General features: G+C 29.8%; 1 protein-coding gene across 1 annotated transcript in view; it reads left to right on the top strand.

Moving 5' to 3' along the window:
- Window positions 1-7,551, top strand: part of LOC115033042 (mucin-5AC-like) — a 42,730-nt gene extending 35,179 nt beyond the window's left edge. Inside the window, exon 3 of the mRNA XM_029486319.1 lies at window positions 6,003-7,551. Coding sequence (XP_029342179.1) covers window positions 6,003-6,480 — 478 coding nt within the window. The 3' untranslated portion in view covers window positions 6,481-7,551. The remainder of the gene's footprint in view (window positions 1-6,002) is intronic.
- Window positions 7,552-18,114: the final 10,563 nt, after the last annotated feature.

Below are 18,114 nucleotides of genomic sequence, written 5' to 3'. Positions count from 1 at the left end.
TAAGCACTTTCATACTTATTTTGGTAGATGCCATTTTGTAGGTATTTTAGATTCTGAGTGGAACGATGAATGTATTGATTTTACAATGATGTGTGTTTTTATTTTATAATTTTTTTAATTTTTTTTTTTTTGTGTCTGTCATCACATTTTAGGACAGAAAAAGTGCTTCGATTTTCTTCAACAGTATCTTTTCTGATAGGAAAGTGAATCTAGTTGGTACTTTGGGGGGTCAAAAGTAAAATGTTTCCAATAGTTTTCAAAAGCGCCGTGAAAAACAAAAGATAAATTAAGGAAAAACGGGAATTTTTACGCAAAATCTGTTTTCGAGAAAATTAATTTTGGTTTTTGGTGTAACTTTAAAACGAATGACTGTAGATACATGAAATTTTCACTGGTTGTTTATATTTTCATTTTCTATACATGATAAAATTTTCAAAATATTTTGATTTATTTTGAGCTGTTTACGGACAATTTCAGTTTCCAATTTAATTAGTTTTTATTTCTATGAATGTCAATAAAACTTTATTTGTTGAGTAAAAATACATACTTGAAAATTTAATGCAAGGCTCCTACTATATTATTACAATGATATTTGAAAAATATTAAAAATCCTTGGTCACAGTTTTTTTTTATTAGCATTTAAAGTTCAAAAATTGACAAAATATGTAAAAATCACAAAAATTTGCAAATTATTTGAGTTAATAATTCGTAAAAATTTTTCTTTTTAGAACTAAGATTTTAAAATGTAATACAAGATTCCTTATAGGTTATTCTACCTTTTCAAAAAAAAAATGATAAGAAACTCAAATTAAATTTTTATGTGCGTTTGAAATTCATATTTTTACAACATTTGATATTCGCTCGATTTCTCACGTGACAAAATTCTTATTTTATTGTAATTAAAAAACGAATGACTGTAGATACTTGAAAATTTCACTAAATGTTTATATTAGAAATTTCTATACACGATAAAAATTTGAAAATAACTTGACTCTTTTTGAGCTGCTTACGGACATTGTCATTTTTTAATTTTTTTAATTTTTTTTTCTATAAATATCAATAAAATTTTATTTGTTTGGTAAAAATGCGTGAACATTTAATGCAAGGCTCCTGATACATTGTTACAATAGCAGTTGAAAAATATTAAAAATACATAGGCACAATTATTTTTTATAAGCATTTGAAGTTGAAATTTTGACATAATTTATCAAATTTAAAATTGAATAATTATTTTGTAGTTAAAAATTTATAAAATGTTCAACTTTTATATCTAAGGATTGAAAATTTAAAACGAGATTTCACGTAAATATTTAATTCTGTTACCAAAAATTCTAAGAAATACATAAGCACAGTTTATTTTTATAGTCATTTTAAGTTCGAATTTGGACGAAATTATATATTATAAAACCTGGAATAACTATTTTAGTTATTTTGTTGTGATTGTATAATATTACTTGTGGGTACTTGAAACTTCTAAAGTATACTTTTATATATCTATGATAGTACCACAGTTTGTTGTTGATGTATAACGCGTTACCTCATGGATATTATGATATGATTAATTTGAAAATTATTAATAATACTATAGATAAGTATACTTAAATATGTATGTCTAATATCTAGACTGACATACCGTCTCCGCTCAGAATCGTTTTTCTTATACAGTGATATTATTTCATTGAATTCAAATTTAATACTATCCATTATACAGTGACCCACTTGTAACCTACCGTATAGCAGAGCGACATCCACTTACCCACCTTTTTTTTCTTGTATTTCCAAACCCACCTGAATTCTAATAATTTGGTCTTTTGATTATCACGTATCGCTTGGAAAACGCGAGAATTATAGTGTTTGAGTTAAGGCAAAAATAAATAAAACCTTTAAATGATATAGGTACCTTGATTTTAATAATCAACGTGTCATATACCTTGTTGCAAGTTTGTGAAGATGTGAAATCAGCATGATTTTAATTTTTTTCAAACGTAGTCGTGTTATGTTATGTTTTTTTTCAAATTTGTATAATTGGTACTCTAATTATTATTGTTTTTGTGATTGAATAGAATATTACACATTTTTGACCCTCGGCTATTTGAAAAATGGCTTTTGAAGATCCGGAAGCAATCAATCCGAGATCGCTATCGGAGACTGAACTTGTCGACCACTCTTTTTTGATCCTTGAATGGGATAAAGATCCTGAAAGGTATAAGCTGACGGCTGATTCAGGTTTTGCGCACGTCACCAAATGCGTATTAAACGGGTCGTGTTTAGACATGTCATGCGGTGATCCTTTGTTTTAAATTCGAATAAGGATTTCGGTTAACGGGGAAAGGTTTTAGAAGCGTTTTTGTCAAGTGCCTCATAAGTTATACTGAAAAAACAAAATATTTGCTTGTGTTAATACTAAAGATGACCCTAGTCTACTTGATTCGTGTGTATAAAAATACTCACTTGTATCAAACATTGATATATTCAAAATGAGATATTTATGCAGATTAAATTTATTTTTGAAACCTTTCACTTACAAAATATACACTGTAGAGGTCTGAGAACATAATATATATGTAGGTACTCAGTTTTATCGATTTTAGTAATGTTTTATTAATCAAAAATCCAAGACCATTAAATTATACATACGATAATTAATATTGTAACATCATTAGGTACCTATGCTGCTTTAGAAAATAATAAAAATCTGGAAATCAATAATAAGTGGACGTATTGTAGTTTAATAAATTATTATTTTTTTCTACTGAAACGTTACTATTATGTTTTAATAAAATGTTTCATATTTATAGGTAACATTTTTTTTAAATCCATCAAGACGTTATCTATTATTTTTAAAAATCATTCGAGGTTGTTTATTTTTTTTTGTATTAACAAAGTATTGTTATTAAAAATAAATTGTATTAAGCTTTAAACGGTTATAAATGAGGATTCGATACTCCGTTTTATGACACTATAGACAAAAACTCGTATACACGTAATCTTATGAAAAATGCAAATCCTTTAACGAGCTGACGGCTCCTTCCTTGTTATGGTAAAGTGTACTCATCGTAAGCGTGATAAATCTTAACTCTGATAATTTACAAAAAAGAATGAGATGAAGGAACTTTTTTTATTTTCAGCCTGCATTATGCGTTCATTGCCGAACGGAAAATAGGTCATATCGTGTGATATTTAAAATTTCTTTGAATGATGAGCGTGGCATTTTATCGATTTTATCGTCTGATTGTTTCAGTGAGAAATCGAAAATGTAGTAGGCATGTTTTAATTTTTAAGGACACAGTAATGAAAGTCGTCTGGATAAATTGGATGCAAACAATGTGGCAGACAACCAAATTATTACCATCTGACGGTATCGAAATTATTTTCCCCCTAACCTTTCCAATGGTATTCACTTCATTTGTGCGACCATTTTAGCTAGTGGCCCGGGTAAAAGTTGGCATTCTCGTGCATCCGCTTGTATACAATGTGTATGTGTGATAAGTCTCAAACTTAAACCTCACAAACGAGCAGCCACAAAGAACCACGATTGAAATCAGTACGAAGTGCTCATGTAAGCCAGGATTTACCTTAGGTAGTTTTTTTTTAACCAGACACCAATCACGCACAATATTTGTAATGGCATACAATCGATTAAAGTTCTCTTGTTCATACTTTTTCATAGTGATTTATGTCATTGTTCTTTATTTTTTTTATGTAGGTACTTATAATACATCACACGCTCTCCCGCGATACTGTGCTCACCTATATTACTGCTGGGCTGTAGGCATGCGCGGAAATCTATTAAAATTTCAAGGGGGCTAACATTTTTAACATAATTAATGTGCAGAGCGGTGGGGCTTCGATCACACATAACTATAAAGCTGTATATATGTTTGGGGATATTTATATATTATGCAATAAGCCCCCCTGATTTCCACCAATGGCTGTAGGTTAATTTATCGCGTATAAAACTTTATAATATCTCGTTTAAATTTGACATTATTATTGAAACGACCGCTTATAGGAAATCGCTTTGGATATAAACGTATAGCAGCGGGTGCGGCCTGAAGGTAACTACAAAATATTTGTTCGACTAAAAGGTCGGGAGCGCAAAACACATTCCGCGACACATCTATCGACCACTGACTGCACACGATTCCCATTCGGATACATTCCTATACGAGGCGAGTATGCGCGTTCAGTGGTGAATTAAGGAAAAAGTCAAAGTCCGCTAACATTACAAAGAGCCCCATAAAATAATCATTTAGGGGTAGGTAGTGCAACATTTCTAATTTTTAATAAAATAAATCAAATAACAATTAACCAAGAATTAATTGGACACTTATTGTCTGTAAATTTCTAATTTCTAATTTTTAATAAATTAAATAAAATAACAATTAACCAAGAATTAATTGGACACTTACTGTCTGTAAATTTCAACATAAAAAATGTAACTGAATGCCTTTACTTTAAGCGGAATATTCACATTATTGAAATGGAAATTTTAGAAAAAAATTTGCGCAAAGATCATTATTTGCAATCGTAGATGATATAACATACATAAAAATAAATACACATGCGTATAAATTGCCAATAATATTGGAGTACGGGTTTTCGATGCGTAGTTTTTTTTTCACAGTTAGTGCACACATGATACATCATTCCTGGAATTATTAGATCGAATCATCTCCCATTCCGCTTTTTATACAGTTAAAAAAAAAATTGCGAGAGGTTGAGTTCGTGAATGTCTATATTTACTCCGTAAAATCTGCTACTGAGCACAGTTACGTTATGATGTCGTTCAATTATTAAATACATATTATTATATTTTTATACCATACTAACTGTTATATACAATGCCTATCGAGCTCTTACCCTACATCATCAATAATTCCTGCAATGCACCGTAGTCCTTATATGGTTCTAATAACCCCATTGATCGTATCTCTCAATGTAATACGCCAAATCATTTTGATTTATTTGATATAGAAGTCTTGCACTTGCCTTTCGAGTACATTTTTTTCAAACTCATTACTGATATTTTTAATTATTAGTGTTGATAAGTTATTTTATTTTAATATAATATTATTTTTAATTAGCTGCAATATATATTGTTATATATAATATATAATATTATATATAATATATAATATATTGTTAGAAATATAGTATTGTTTTTATTCAGTGTGACATGTACCTACAAAGGTGAGGAAGTAAATTAATATAATTAACTCAAGTTAAATGAACATATATAATCGTGAAGTTAAAAGTTAATAGCTATAAAGTAATACATTAAACTCACAAAGTTTAAAGTTAAAATTGTAAAAAATATTAAATTAACTAGGTTTAAAATAAGTTAATCTATTTTTTAAATTAGTATGTGGATCACAAAAAGAGTATTTTGTTCCTATCTATGTTATATACCTATTATTATTTTATCAAGACATACCTAACATAAATTATAGTATTATTAGGTAGGTACTATAATTATAGTATTAGATTATATTAATTTATAATCGTATAATTAATTAATGTATAAAATCATTAAAACCAACATTACAAAAAAAAATTTAATTTGAACTTGATGGATTATTTTTAAATCAACTGAAAAACCTAAGTTATTTCAACTGTCAATTATAGTAGTTAATTTCCAGGTTAAAAAGTTAAAATAAAAACTTTTTAATTTAATTTAACTTTTTAACTATACCCTGTTCCAAAAGAGAAGACACGAGGCGGCCACAGATAAAACCGGTTTTGCTATGTAAATCTTGTGTCTTCTCTTTTGGAACAGGGCATAGTTAATGTTTAACTAGTTTTGGTCAACAATTACCTTTGGTCATATTATAACGTATTTTGTTTATATTATTATAATTGTATAAACGTCATAAAAATTAATAATATTATAAATTGTGTTCTACACTTTAGCCCTCCTCATGAGCGTTTACATGGACGAATATCGTAACGATAATAATATCATAGTATCGCAATCTATAACGTTTCATCGTTTGTTTCAGGTACAAGGAGGAAAAATGCGGATTCCGAGGCGAAACGGCCGGATCGGTTGTGATAGAGTGGTGGCGCCGGTTCCGGCGGTACAATGCGCGCTGCCAGCACCGGCGGCGGTCTCATCCGTCTCGTCGTCATTTGGCCGATGGTGCTCGCAGCGCTGGTCATGACCGCAACCGGCGCCTCACCAACGTCCGCCGCGGCGTACGCCGCTACGGCCACAGTCACGGCCGCCACGGCCACGGTCACCGTGGTCGCCGCGATGCATCGGACCGGGCCGCAGCCCTCGTCCACGTCCCCGTCACCGTCAAAGCCACCACCGTCGCCGCCGCCGCCACCGGCCGCGGACAACGCGACGGCCGGCACCGCGGCCTGCGAATTGGTGCGCGTGTCGCTCCGGGAGCCGGCGTGCACCGGACAGATAAGCGAGGGCCCGGGCCCGCCGCGGTGTCCCGCGGCCATCCCATGCGCCCGACGTGCCGATAACGATAACGATAATAATAATTATAATAATAATAATAATAATGTTAATTACGATTACAATAGTAAAAACGATAACGATAGTAATAATATTAATAATTATAATAACGATAACGATAATAATAATAATGATAATAATAATAATAATAGTAGTAATCATCAGTGCCTTGAATACGCCCGTCGGCAGCTCATACCGGCCATGTGCCCGGACGACCCGGGTGCGTACCGCCGGCCCGGCCGGTTGTCCCGGTACCGGCTCCGGCACTGCTGCCACCACACTGTCGAATCGGTCGTACAGGAGCCGTACGCGGACAAGGAGTCGTGCGTCGACCAGGTGAACAAGGCGCTTGACATGGATGATATCGCGGCCGCCATGTCATGTCAGTTCAACGAGGTGTTGGCCAGGTACGACTGCAAGCAAAAGTACTCGGCCAAGTCATGTGATTCGTGTAAGGTAAGTCGGTCGGACGTTATAGTATTATAATATACAGTTGTGCGCGCGCTCGAGTAAATAATAAAGTTTTTTGATGTGGAGCACGAGTGAGTGCTTTTTATTTAAAAAAAAAAGTTACGCAACACGCGTTAATAGTAATATTTTATCCTTCCGGTATTGTATATTTAATCGTAAAAATTATACCCAATACTTAAGAGGACGCCACACAGCACCACACTGCGCTGTCTCCGTCATACAAACACGTAATATGGCAAATTTACGTTTTGAACATGATTAAAGATAGTATGGTTGCCCAAAGAACCATAACAATAAATGAACCTTATATCAAGGTGGATATATATATATATATATATACAACTTGCCTTAGAGGTTCCTTTTTATCATAACGATTATCAGAACTAAACATCGGCGATCCAAATGTTTAAATATTGAACAACAAATTTGAACAACATGTTTTATAATAATTGTTGTCCAACCATACTATCTTTAATTGTCGTTCTGAATAATACATTAACCTCAGCTGTATGTATAATATAAGAGCGAATTGACCTATTATCAAATTTAAAAGTAAGAATATTATCTGGTATACCTCGCGTTATTTTTTGTTTGGATTTCAATTTTAAAGCAAGCCATGAGTATTTTAAAATTGTAAATTGATAAAACAAACAGGGCTCACTAGATAATATTATTCGGCATTTCTTCTAAATTTGATAATAGATAAATTCGCTCCCTATATTTATCATGACAGAGTTAAATGGATTATTCCGAGCGTACAATTGTCCATGTTACATGAATGTAAGAAGGAGACAGCGCATGTGGCGTCCTCTTAATAAAAGTAAGGTTATATTTCTCGTTCAACGGCATGGATTTTAATGGTTTTCCCAACCCTTCGCAGCTACTTATAAACTTGTAATTAGCTACTGCGCATTTTACATAACACGTATTTATGTCTACAAAGTTACTATATTGATATTTTTAAATTTGCTTTTTAACATGGGGATATTTTGGAATTGGGCGAAAACTGAAAAATATAAAAAAAAAAATGTGGCATGGTACAAGGTATTTTCCTCTCCAAGGAAAATTATTGAGGAACCATTTGATATATGTTTTTAGGTATAGTGTGGAAAAATATCTAGTAGCATGTTACATTTTGTTAGGAATTTAATGAATTACCTAAGAATAATTATCATGGATTGGTTTTTAATATATATTTTTTATTTTTTTTTATCAATTTGCGTTTGTATGGCAATACACAAAGCGTTACACAAAAAAATATGTAAGAAAAAAAGTTTTATCGAGGCCAAAAACATGTATTTATGTTACAACATCTGGGGATGGGTAAATTTCACTTTTGATTTTTCTTTCATAAACAATAATTAAGATATCCAAATTATTATTAATACTTAAATTATAAAGTATTTATCATTTTTCACGCGAATATAAATCACAAGAAAATATATTCAGGAGACGTTGGTTGAATAGTTCATCTTAAATTCAAAATTATATTTGACTATAAAATATTTATTAAAACGGTTATTATATTTCAAATTTTCAACAAGACTGGACCAAACAAAAGACATTTTATGTATGTTTTGTCAGCTTTGAAATTATTTTAATATAATGTAAAAATCTGGTCCCATTTGGACCATTTAGAAAAATGATTGATTAAGTAATTCGATTGATTTTAGGGACGCATTTATATCAATTAATAATATTATGCATATATACCGCATTTTTAAGGTTAATAATTATTTAACTCTTGAGTACTGAAATTGGAATATTTTGAATTATTATAGTGGATTATAACATCGTATTACTTGAACATAAATACATAATATATTATAATATATACTATTTTGGACGTTAAGTCCAAGTAAGATCAAAGTAAGATGGACACTTCTTATTCCAAAATCATTGCCAAACATCCTTCGACAGCACCGATTGCCAAAAACGAGATTATTTTATGGAGTTTTTCCGCTGATTTTCCTATCATGTCATAAAATTTTATGCGTGTTTATTAAATTCCAAACAAGCGCGCTCAGAAGAAAATACGATACTGTAAGGTCATAGTATTCCTACAAGTAAACCTGAATGTAGGTGACATGGGTTCATCCTACCTTGTGACCCCAGGAAATGGTCAGCATGACGTGTCGTCTGGCTGAAGACGATCAAGACTTTGCACTGTACAATGTGTCCATGGATAATACGTCCATGGATAATACGTACTTTTGTACCACACAAACCAGAATATTATTGAGATTTGTCTGCGACAACATTTTTTTTTTTTACCGATGGAAAATATCGCGGTAACCGTAAGTGGTATTTACCGTAAAAATGTGGCCGTCACCCTACTCATATGTGATAACCGTAGTCGCGACGAGCTGGTTAGAACCTCTCTGGATTTTGACGATAAATGTGTTTTTTTTAGATGTTCTATAAACCCGCGTTGTTCTATGCACCGGCAACCACGGTATAAGCTCGATTGAGGCCACGGTAATTGTGTACTCTTTACTCGCAGTTAGCGGGTAACCACGATATTTTCCTTTGGTAATCAAGTCTTACGCAACAATCGTGAAGGGTCGTCTGTTTTTTTTTAGTGTCCATCTAATCAACTCCACGTCCGTTTTAAAATGGTTTCCAATAAAAAATGTTTCCTCGTCACTGTGCCGATCGCGATTACCTAGGTATGTGTAATGTGTGCAGTGTGATGAAATTCTAACCACGAATTACGATCTGTAACCAACTGTTTTTTTTCACGTCATCGTGTGTAGTATAATATAATGATTTTGAGTGCGGAAGAAATTTGGTTAAATGAGTCTCGACTGCGCCTCCATAATAATATCACTTCTGGGCCGTCGAAACAAGTAATTTGTTTACAGAGGATAAGGCACAATGTGTCTTGTAATGGATGTAAGACGTAGTACGTACATCAGTTACCTAAGCTATATTATTCATAGGCTCGTGTAGAAATATCGTTGCATACCCCTCCACAACGTTTATTTAGAATTTGTTGTATTTACATAACATTATGTATTAAAACGTGTGTAGGTGTGTGCATTATGTTTGGGAAATACGAGAAAAACTTTGATAAAATATTAGCACGACATACCTACAAACATTAATTTTTATTCTGAAATATTAAAATATTATAATATATAGGAATATGAACTATGAATAGGTACAGCGTTATTATATAATATATACTATTACTGAGACCAACAACGGTAAAATTGCTGAAAATATTTATGAGGGGAGGACAAAATGATATTTGTAGAACATTTTAGTTAAATGTTGCATTTAGTTGAATATACTTTGATAGAGTAATGCATTGATCGAAATTTGAAAATTTAATATGTTTGGCGCTTATGTTAACTTTAGCACTACGTACAATAATACATTTAACTTAAAAAAATAATAAAAATTAACAAATAATTAAATATCCTACATAGATATTATAAATTAAATGTATTGTATAAGGACGATTATTTTCGAACTATGAAAGCAAACATGCTCTGTCCATATGTTATGTAAAGCGATGGTTTGTGCCCCCGATCTAGATCGGGATCTTACACTCCATAGCCTATGAAGTTGATAGGACGAGATTATATCTCAACACTGAGTGATTAGTGTAATTAAGTGTTTTAGCAAAAAATATAATAATTTATGGTACCCATGCATATTATTTTATAGCATAAAGTATAACCCCGTAACCCGGTTAGCATGAAAATTGATTGTAATTTTAAACTTACTTATAGGTCACTTATAACTTATACGCGTATAATAACGAATTCATATTTTAAAATTAATAATTATTCACTTAATACACGCCACCATTTCTGTATGACATTCTTTAGATTGCTATTAATCCATATAATAAATTATCATCGTGGTCAATATGTCAGATTTAAAAATCCACTAAAAAACCTGCACAACATTTATTATTTATTTATATATTTTTTTACTATTTAAAATGTTTATTCTATATAGGTACTAGGTAGGTACTTACTGTGTATAATACTTGTATATAAACACATTTAATATTTAATATTATCATTATAACAGTTTTTAAGAGGCGACGATCGAGATTTTCGTTGTCATTCTAACCTCGAAATCGCTACATTTCGTTTGTTAACGGCCAGGTCCTGTATCCTGGGAAACATTTTGGTTGAAGACGCTCTATCGATTGTGTACTAGAACATATTTGGAGCATCGCCAACGAATCCGGTCCGATAAAATTCGATAGCCTTAAATTATTTTACCCAGACAAATGTATATTATTAGTATTGTCATATAGTACCGCTTATACCTGCAATATGTAGTGTTATGGTCAAGTATGGTGACCATGCGAAATGGGAGAAATGTTAAAATTCGGACAGCCGTACATACGTCTGGTGGTGTACCATATAACATATCTGGGGAGTGTATATTATTACGTTTTGCCCGCCGATATTATACCGCACAAGGATAAAAGCTCCAGTGTGATTTATGTCGTTTTTCTGACGAAATAGCCGTATATTAGAATAATGTATTAGAGGATATGGGTCAACCACTTACGGCAAGGCAAAACGTTATAAATGGACGTATCGATGTGCAGAACGCGCTGGTCTAAATATTATATAATTTATTATTATATACGCACATAAAACATTTTACGGCCATTTTTTTCATCGTAACAAGACCGACGTTCCGTTTATCGACAGAATAAATAATAAAAAAAAACTCGAATTTGATTGACGATTGTAATATATTATACGATATAAGTATACCTACATACAAGTTAGACGATTATTTTATCGTGGAAATACTGCAGGCAATATCTTAGAAAATTATAAAACATTTTTAAGTCTTAAGAACAAATTCAGATTAATCGTGGACAATTTAATATATAGTATGTTGTATAAACGTTTACAAATGAAAATACATACAAATTCCATCTCATGTTTTTAACTTTAAAGCTATTGCGTGTATGTAATGTATGTACACTTTATGTACGTATACATTGAACTGTACACTTGTAATACAAAGTGTGATTAAAATATCTAAAGACAAATTAATTATAAAACTTAAACCCATTCACTAGGATTGGATCGATAAAATTTTAGCTTAAATACAAAATTATGATAGGTTTTTTATCTTTTAAATAAGTTTTAATGGATTTTTCGAGCCATTTAACCACTATGGTAGACGGGCTTTGAATTTTACAATAATAACAGTTTAGTATTTAAAAAATATATAATATATTAATTATTTGTCCTTTTTTTTGTTCTTAAATTTTATAAAAAAGCTGAAAAGTTTTGTCAATACAAAAACGTGGCATGAAAAAATAAAGGGTTTCTGATAAGAACTTTTTGGTGATAATATAACATTCGCGTTAATTTAATTACCCAAACGAAAAAGTAACGTTATTGGTTTTTATTTTATTCGCTTCAATCACATTTGCACACATTATTCCACCCAATTATGTACACAATGTATTTCTTGATTTAGACTCTGCCAAGTGTATTATTCACTGATGAAAACCGTTTCAAACTATGTGAAAACTATTTTGCTGTTATATTATTCAACACTATGACTTATTGAACATCACACAATGATTATGTACGTATAATTTACGTGCGAAATATATATGAGTTGTATTAGTTTAATTATTAGTGAATGTCAACTGTTTGATATTCGTATTTCATAATAAAAATATTGTAAAAATTGTATGAACATATTTATTAATTATCACTGAAAACCATCAGTTGTACTCGGTGAAGTGCTAACTATCTTTAGTGGCCTGAGGTAATCATAGTTGATGCCTCTAGTCAACATGACATTTTGATTACGTTTCTATAAGGAAACTAAGATTATAATATTATAATATTAATACCTACCATTTAAGCCTTCTATGCTCGTGAATCACTAACTATCATCGCAATACAAACACGTAAATTATTATTAATAAACAATGAATATTATTCAAAATTAAGCAGATAAAACATTTTTTTAACTGTACAATTAATAAATTTCAGTTCTTTAATCGCCTTGATATTTTCAATAAAAAACCTTATTAACGAATCATTTTTGTTTCAGAAGAAATCTAAATTTTTCACATATCTGTATAATATTCCAATGATTTGTGTATTTTAATGACTCTTTTGTTTTATTTAGTTGAATAATTGTGTCGATGATGAGAATAATTGTTTCATTTTTATTTTTTTATTTTTTTTATACCTACGCCATCCATTAATAATAGTAAATATTAAGGTTCATTATAAAATATTTTATGAAACCTTTCAGATGGTTTTTTTTTATTTTGAAAATATTATTATAATATTATAGTGACATTACCTGAAAAGCCAATATTAATTAGTTAAAGACTTTTTGATTTTCGATAAATTTTATATTTTCTTTTTTTTCTTAACTTTTTATGACATACTATAAAGGAATGAAAACATAAAAATGAAATAGTGAGAAAATGACTTGGTATACTATTTTTATTACCGAAAAACGACGTTTATAGTTTGGAAGGGAGGAAAAACACGTAAACACCTATATAATATATATATATATACACTCACACACACAAATAGAAAGATACACGTTTACATGGAATTGTTGACGAGATGGAGGCTAGTATAGTGTAACAAAATCACGTAATTGATTTGAATTGACTGTGAGCGACCAATGGTAAATGGAAAGCCGTTTATTGACCCTCTGAGGTTAACCGGTGTTAACAAAATAAACGCAATAAATTCCTTTTATTTTTAGATTATTAAGAAAAATCACATCTAACTATACATCATGTAACTACGTAACTAGGTAGTTTAATAAGCATACCCATTACCGACTTAATAACTCTAATTTTCTAGTTTTCCGATTCATTGTAACTTTATAATAATATGTAGGTAATCTAAAGAAAAAAATATATTCAAATTGTTTGATCCTTTGAAAAATTACTGTTTTTACTATTTTAGGGTTTTGCTGGTGTTGTCATGGGTTTAGTACAAAAAAAAATACAAATAATGAGAAGTGTTGTTGTTGAAGGAAATGAGAAGTGTTATTAATTGATTCAAAAATATGATAGTTTCAAAACGATCAATTATACTTAAAATCATTTCCACTGACATTTCGATTATTATTTACCATAAAAGATAAGTGGAAATAATTCACAATCTATCTGACCATATCGATTACCTGGCAATGACAAAAAATTCGTTAGATAAATCTAATCAATCTTTTATTATTTTATTACATCACTCAAACTAATCTACATAAACATAGAAAATGACGCATTTGGTAATTGGATTTCGATTCATTTATGATCGATTAACGGTTGGAATAATTATTTAGTTTCATTACAACTTAATTTATGAGTGTTGTAAGACATTCAAATACTTTGTTTGTTTTTCGAGTTATTGTATTATTAATAAACGCAAAGAATTTAAAAAATGTTTAATGAAGCTGGTTTGATTTGAATGAGCGTATTAAAGTTTTGGCGTGTAAATCCACTTATTGTACTTATAATCATACATTGAAATTATTTCAAAAATAAAATAATTCATAATATAAATTATTACGCGTAGGTATTTTCGTAGATAAGTGCTGAGATTTTAACGGTTGTAATTTTGATTAACTGATTATTACAATGTCAGATCAAATTTATGACTCACATTTTATATAAACTAAAAAGTAAAAAGTCTCGTATAATACGTTTTCAATGTTTTTGGATTATCATTAAAAAAATTAATGAGTTAATGAAAATATTTCATAGTAGAAGTTTATTTATTTGTTGATTCGTCATTTAAGTATTTGAAAACTGTTTGCGTAAATAGTTGTTTGACGTTATTACCTATCGTATACGATATTTATACGCAGTGTCGTCGCATATTTTATAATCTGTAAAATAACTCTCTTATATTATGTAACACGCATTAACATTATTATTATTATATTATTATTAGCTTCCGTTGCAAGTGGTAATCTTATCAAAAAGGAATTTGATTCACACGACGCGATGACACATAATGTCGATAGTAATATAAATATTTGACAGAACACTAAAATGCAAATTTTAGTGAACCACATATGGATACAGTGATGTGGTAACTATGCATTTTTGACAAAGTTATTATTGAAAATGAAATAATTCTCCACCGTCACGTTTCCGATTGGCCGGCGCTCTGTATAGGCATTTTAACACCATCACTGTCGTTAATCGCTTTAAGAGGACGTGATACCCGTATAATATGTTGTCTCCGTCGTTTTTATTTTAATGTGAAATATATAAATAAGTTATAAGTATAGCAAAAATTAAAACAATAATGCCATGCAGTAGGTTGGACATAATATTATTGATTCTTTATCCACGCGATTATTAGAATACACCTACACGTTTATAATATAGGTACAATAAAATATTGAAATTAAAAATAATAATTTATTATGGGTATAGTCAGTTTAATTAGTCACACAAATGTTAACGAAATATTTAAGAAATATCATCTCAGTATAGACCAGGGACATGTCCAGGGATTAAAAAAGGGGGATCTACACAGAATAATATAAACCCATATAAGTCATATAAATATTAATCAAATAATTGATGTTTTAATAGTGGTGAACCACCAAGAACATTCAATAATGAAGTTATTGAAAGTATCAAAAATTATTAATTTTTTTCTAAGATCTTTTAATAATTGAATTAAGTATGTAATATGTTTATTAGTTACATAATAAATGCGGTAAGCATCTTGAAATATTATCTAAGAGGAATTTAGCCCATCCCTTATATCCACCCTTGGTTTCACACCTACAAACACTTATATTATTTTTTTTATTTAGCCTTTGCTGGTAATTCAAGAGGCGTATACGTTTCTCAAATGACCAACAAGTTTCTCAATGTACCTTTCTTTAATTATCTGTAAAAAAAAATACAAATTTAATATTTTATATTAATTGAATAGTTATATACAGACATACTGTGTAGTATTCATTAAAATAGGATTATATTACATTTAAATTGATCTGACTTGGCTATATTGTGCATATTACTTAAATGAAAATGTCTAAAGAATCGTTTTTAAAATAATAATAATTTATTAATTTTGTTTTTAGAGAAAAAAACCCATCGAATAATACATTTTTAATATTTTTTCTGGGTTTTCATGAGATACATCATTTAAATATTATTATTTTATTTTGCAGAATTCTTAAAATGCAATTTATGTTAATAATTCTATAAAATACATCAAAATTCACAAATTTTGTAAAAGATATAAAAGGACTTTACTATTGTATATTTGATTATTTAAAGTACAAATGTTGATAATAATATTTTTTTTTGTCATATTATGCAATGTCAATTAAATCAACTTTTAAACATTCTGTTTGTATATTTTACTATACTCCGACTAACAGCTGCATATTTTAATCAGATTGCTACCAAATGTTTGTATATTCTTATATGAAGATATTCGATCATTGGGGATATAATTCGTAAATTTCGATTATATTATAACATATGCGATGTGTTGTGTAAGTAATGAAAAAAGTAATTTTACTTAGGACGTGGTATTTTTTAAATTGAGTTTTCTTTAAGAAGTTTTTTTCTACCTAACTTAAAACTGATTGAAATTGACAATGCATCTATAACACGATTTCTTTATTCCGTGGGTACTTAACCTAATTTTATTTTATGGTATATTCACGTTAAAATGTCCCTAAATTTAATTTGTATTATGTTAGTTTCAAATAGTGATTTATCGTGTAAATAGTTTTATCCGTTATTTTTCTTACAACATAGAAATAGAAAATCGAACACGGTTTTGATGCTGCTTTACTTGATTAATCAAGTTTCACCAAGTTGCTCAAATATAATATCAATTTTATAATTTATTATTAAATATTTTCCACGATTCATATGGAAATCAGAAATGATTTGTTATGAGCTTAATTTAATTTTAAGTTTACTAAGTGTTACAATCGAAATAAAGTTAATATGTTTTTAAAGATTTATTACGATGAAAATGAATAGTGTTGAATAAGATGATTTTCTTTAAACTAAGGTTCACATAAACCGTAAAAGGTAGGATTTTTAGATTCTGAGTGGAACGATGAATGTATTGATTTTACAATGATGTGTGTTTTTTTATTTTATTTTTTTATTTTTGTCTCCGTCATCACGGTTTAGGGCCGTAAAACTGCTTCGATTTTTTTCAACAGTATCTTGTTTGATGGGAAAGTGAATCTAGTTGGTGCATTTGGCAGGTCAAAATTTGAAATTTCCAATAGTTTTCAAAAGCGCCGTGAAAAACTAAGAAAAATTAAGGAAAAACGGGAATTTTTTCGCAAAAGCGGTTTTCGAGAAAATCGATTTTGGTTTTTGGTGTAACTTTAAAACAAACGACCGTAGATACATGAAATTTTCACTGGTCGTTTATATTTGCTTTTTCAATACACGATACAATTTTCAAAATATTTTGATTTGTTTTGAACTGTTTAGGGACATTTTCAGTTTCCAATTTTATTAGGTTTTTTTTTCTATGAAAGTCAATAAAACTTTATTTGTTGAGTAAAAATACATACTTGAAAATTTAATACAAGGCTCCTACTATATTGTTACAATGACATTTGAAAAATATTAAAAATCCTTAGTCACAGTTTTTTTTTGTTAGCATTTAAAGTTCAAAAATTGACAAAATATGTAAAAATCACGAAAATTTGCAAATTATTTTGAGTTAATAATTCGTAAAAATTTTTCTTTTTAGAACTAAGATTTTAAAATGTAATACAAGATTCCTTATAGGTTATTCTACCTTTATCAAAAAAAAAAATGTCTACAAAAAAGTCAAATTAAATTTTTATGAGCGTTTGAAATTCATATTTTTACAACATTTGATATTCGCTCGATTTCTCATGTGACAAAATCCTTATTTTATTGTAATTAAAAAACGAATGACTGTAGATACTTGAAAATTTCACTGAATGTTTGTATTAGAATTTTCTATACACGATAAAAATTTGAAAATAACTTGACTCTTTTTGAGCTGCTTACGGACATTGTCATTTTTCAATTTTTTCAATTTTTTTTTTCTATAAATATCAATAAAATTGTTTGGTAAAAATGCATGAAAATTTAATGCAAGGCTCCTTGATACATTGTTACATAGCAGTTGAAAATTATTAAAAATACATAGGCACAA

This window comes from Acyrthosiphon pisum, chromosome A1 (assembly GCF_005508785.2).
Source record: "Acyrthosiphon pisum isolate AL4f chromosome A1, pea_aphid_22Mar2018_4r6ur, whole genome shotgun sequence".
Lineage (NCBI taxonomy): Eukaryota > Metazoa > Arthropoda > Insecta > Hemiptera > Aphididae > Acyrthosiphon > Acyrthosiphon pisum.
The sequence above is the reverse complement of the archived record's forward strand: the minus strand, read 5'-3'. Positions and strand labels throughout refer to the sequence as shown.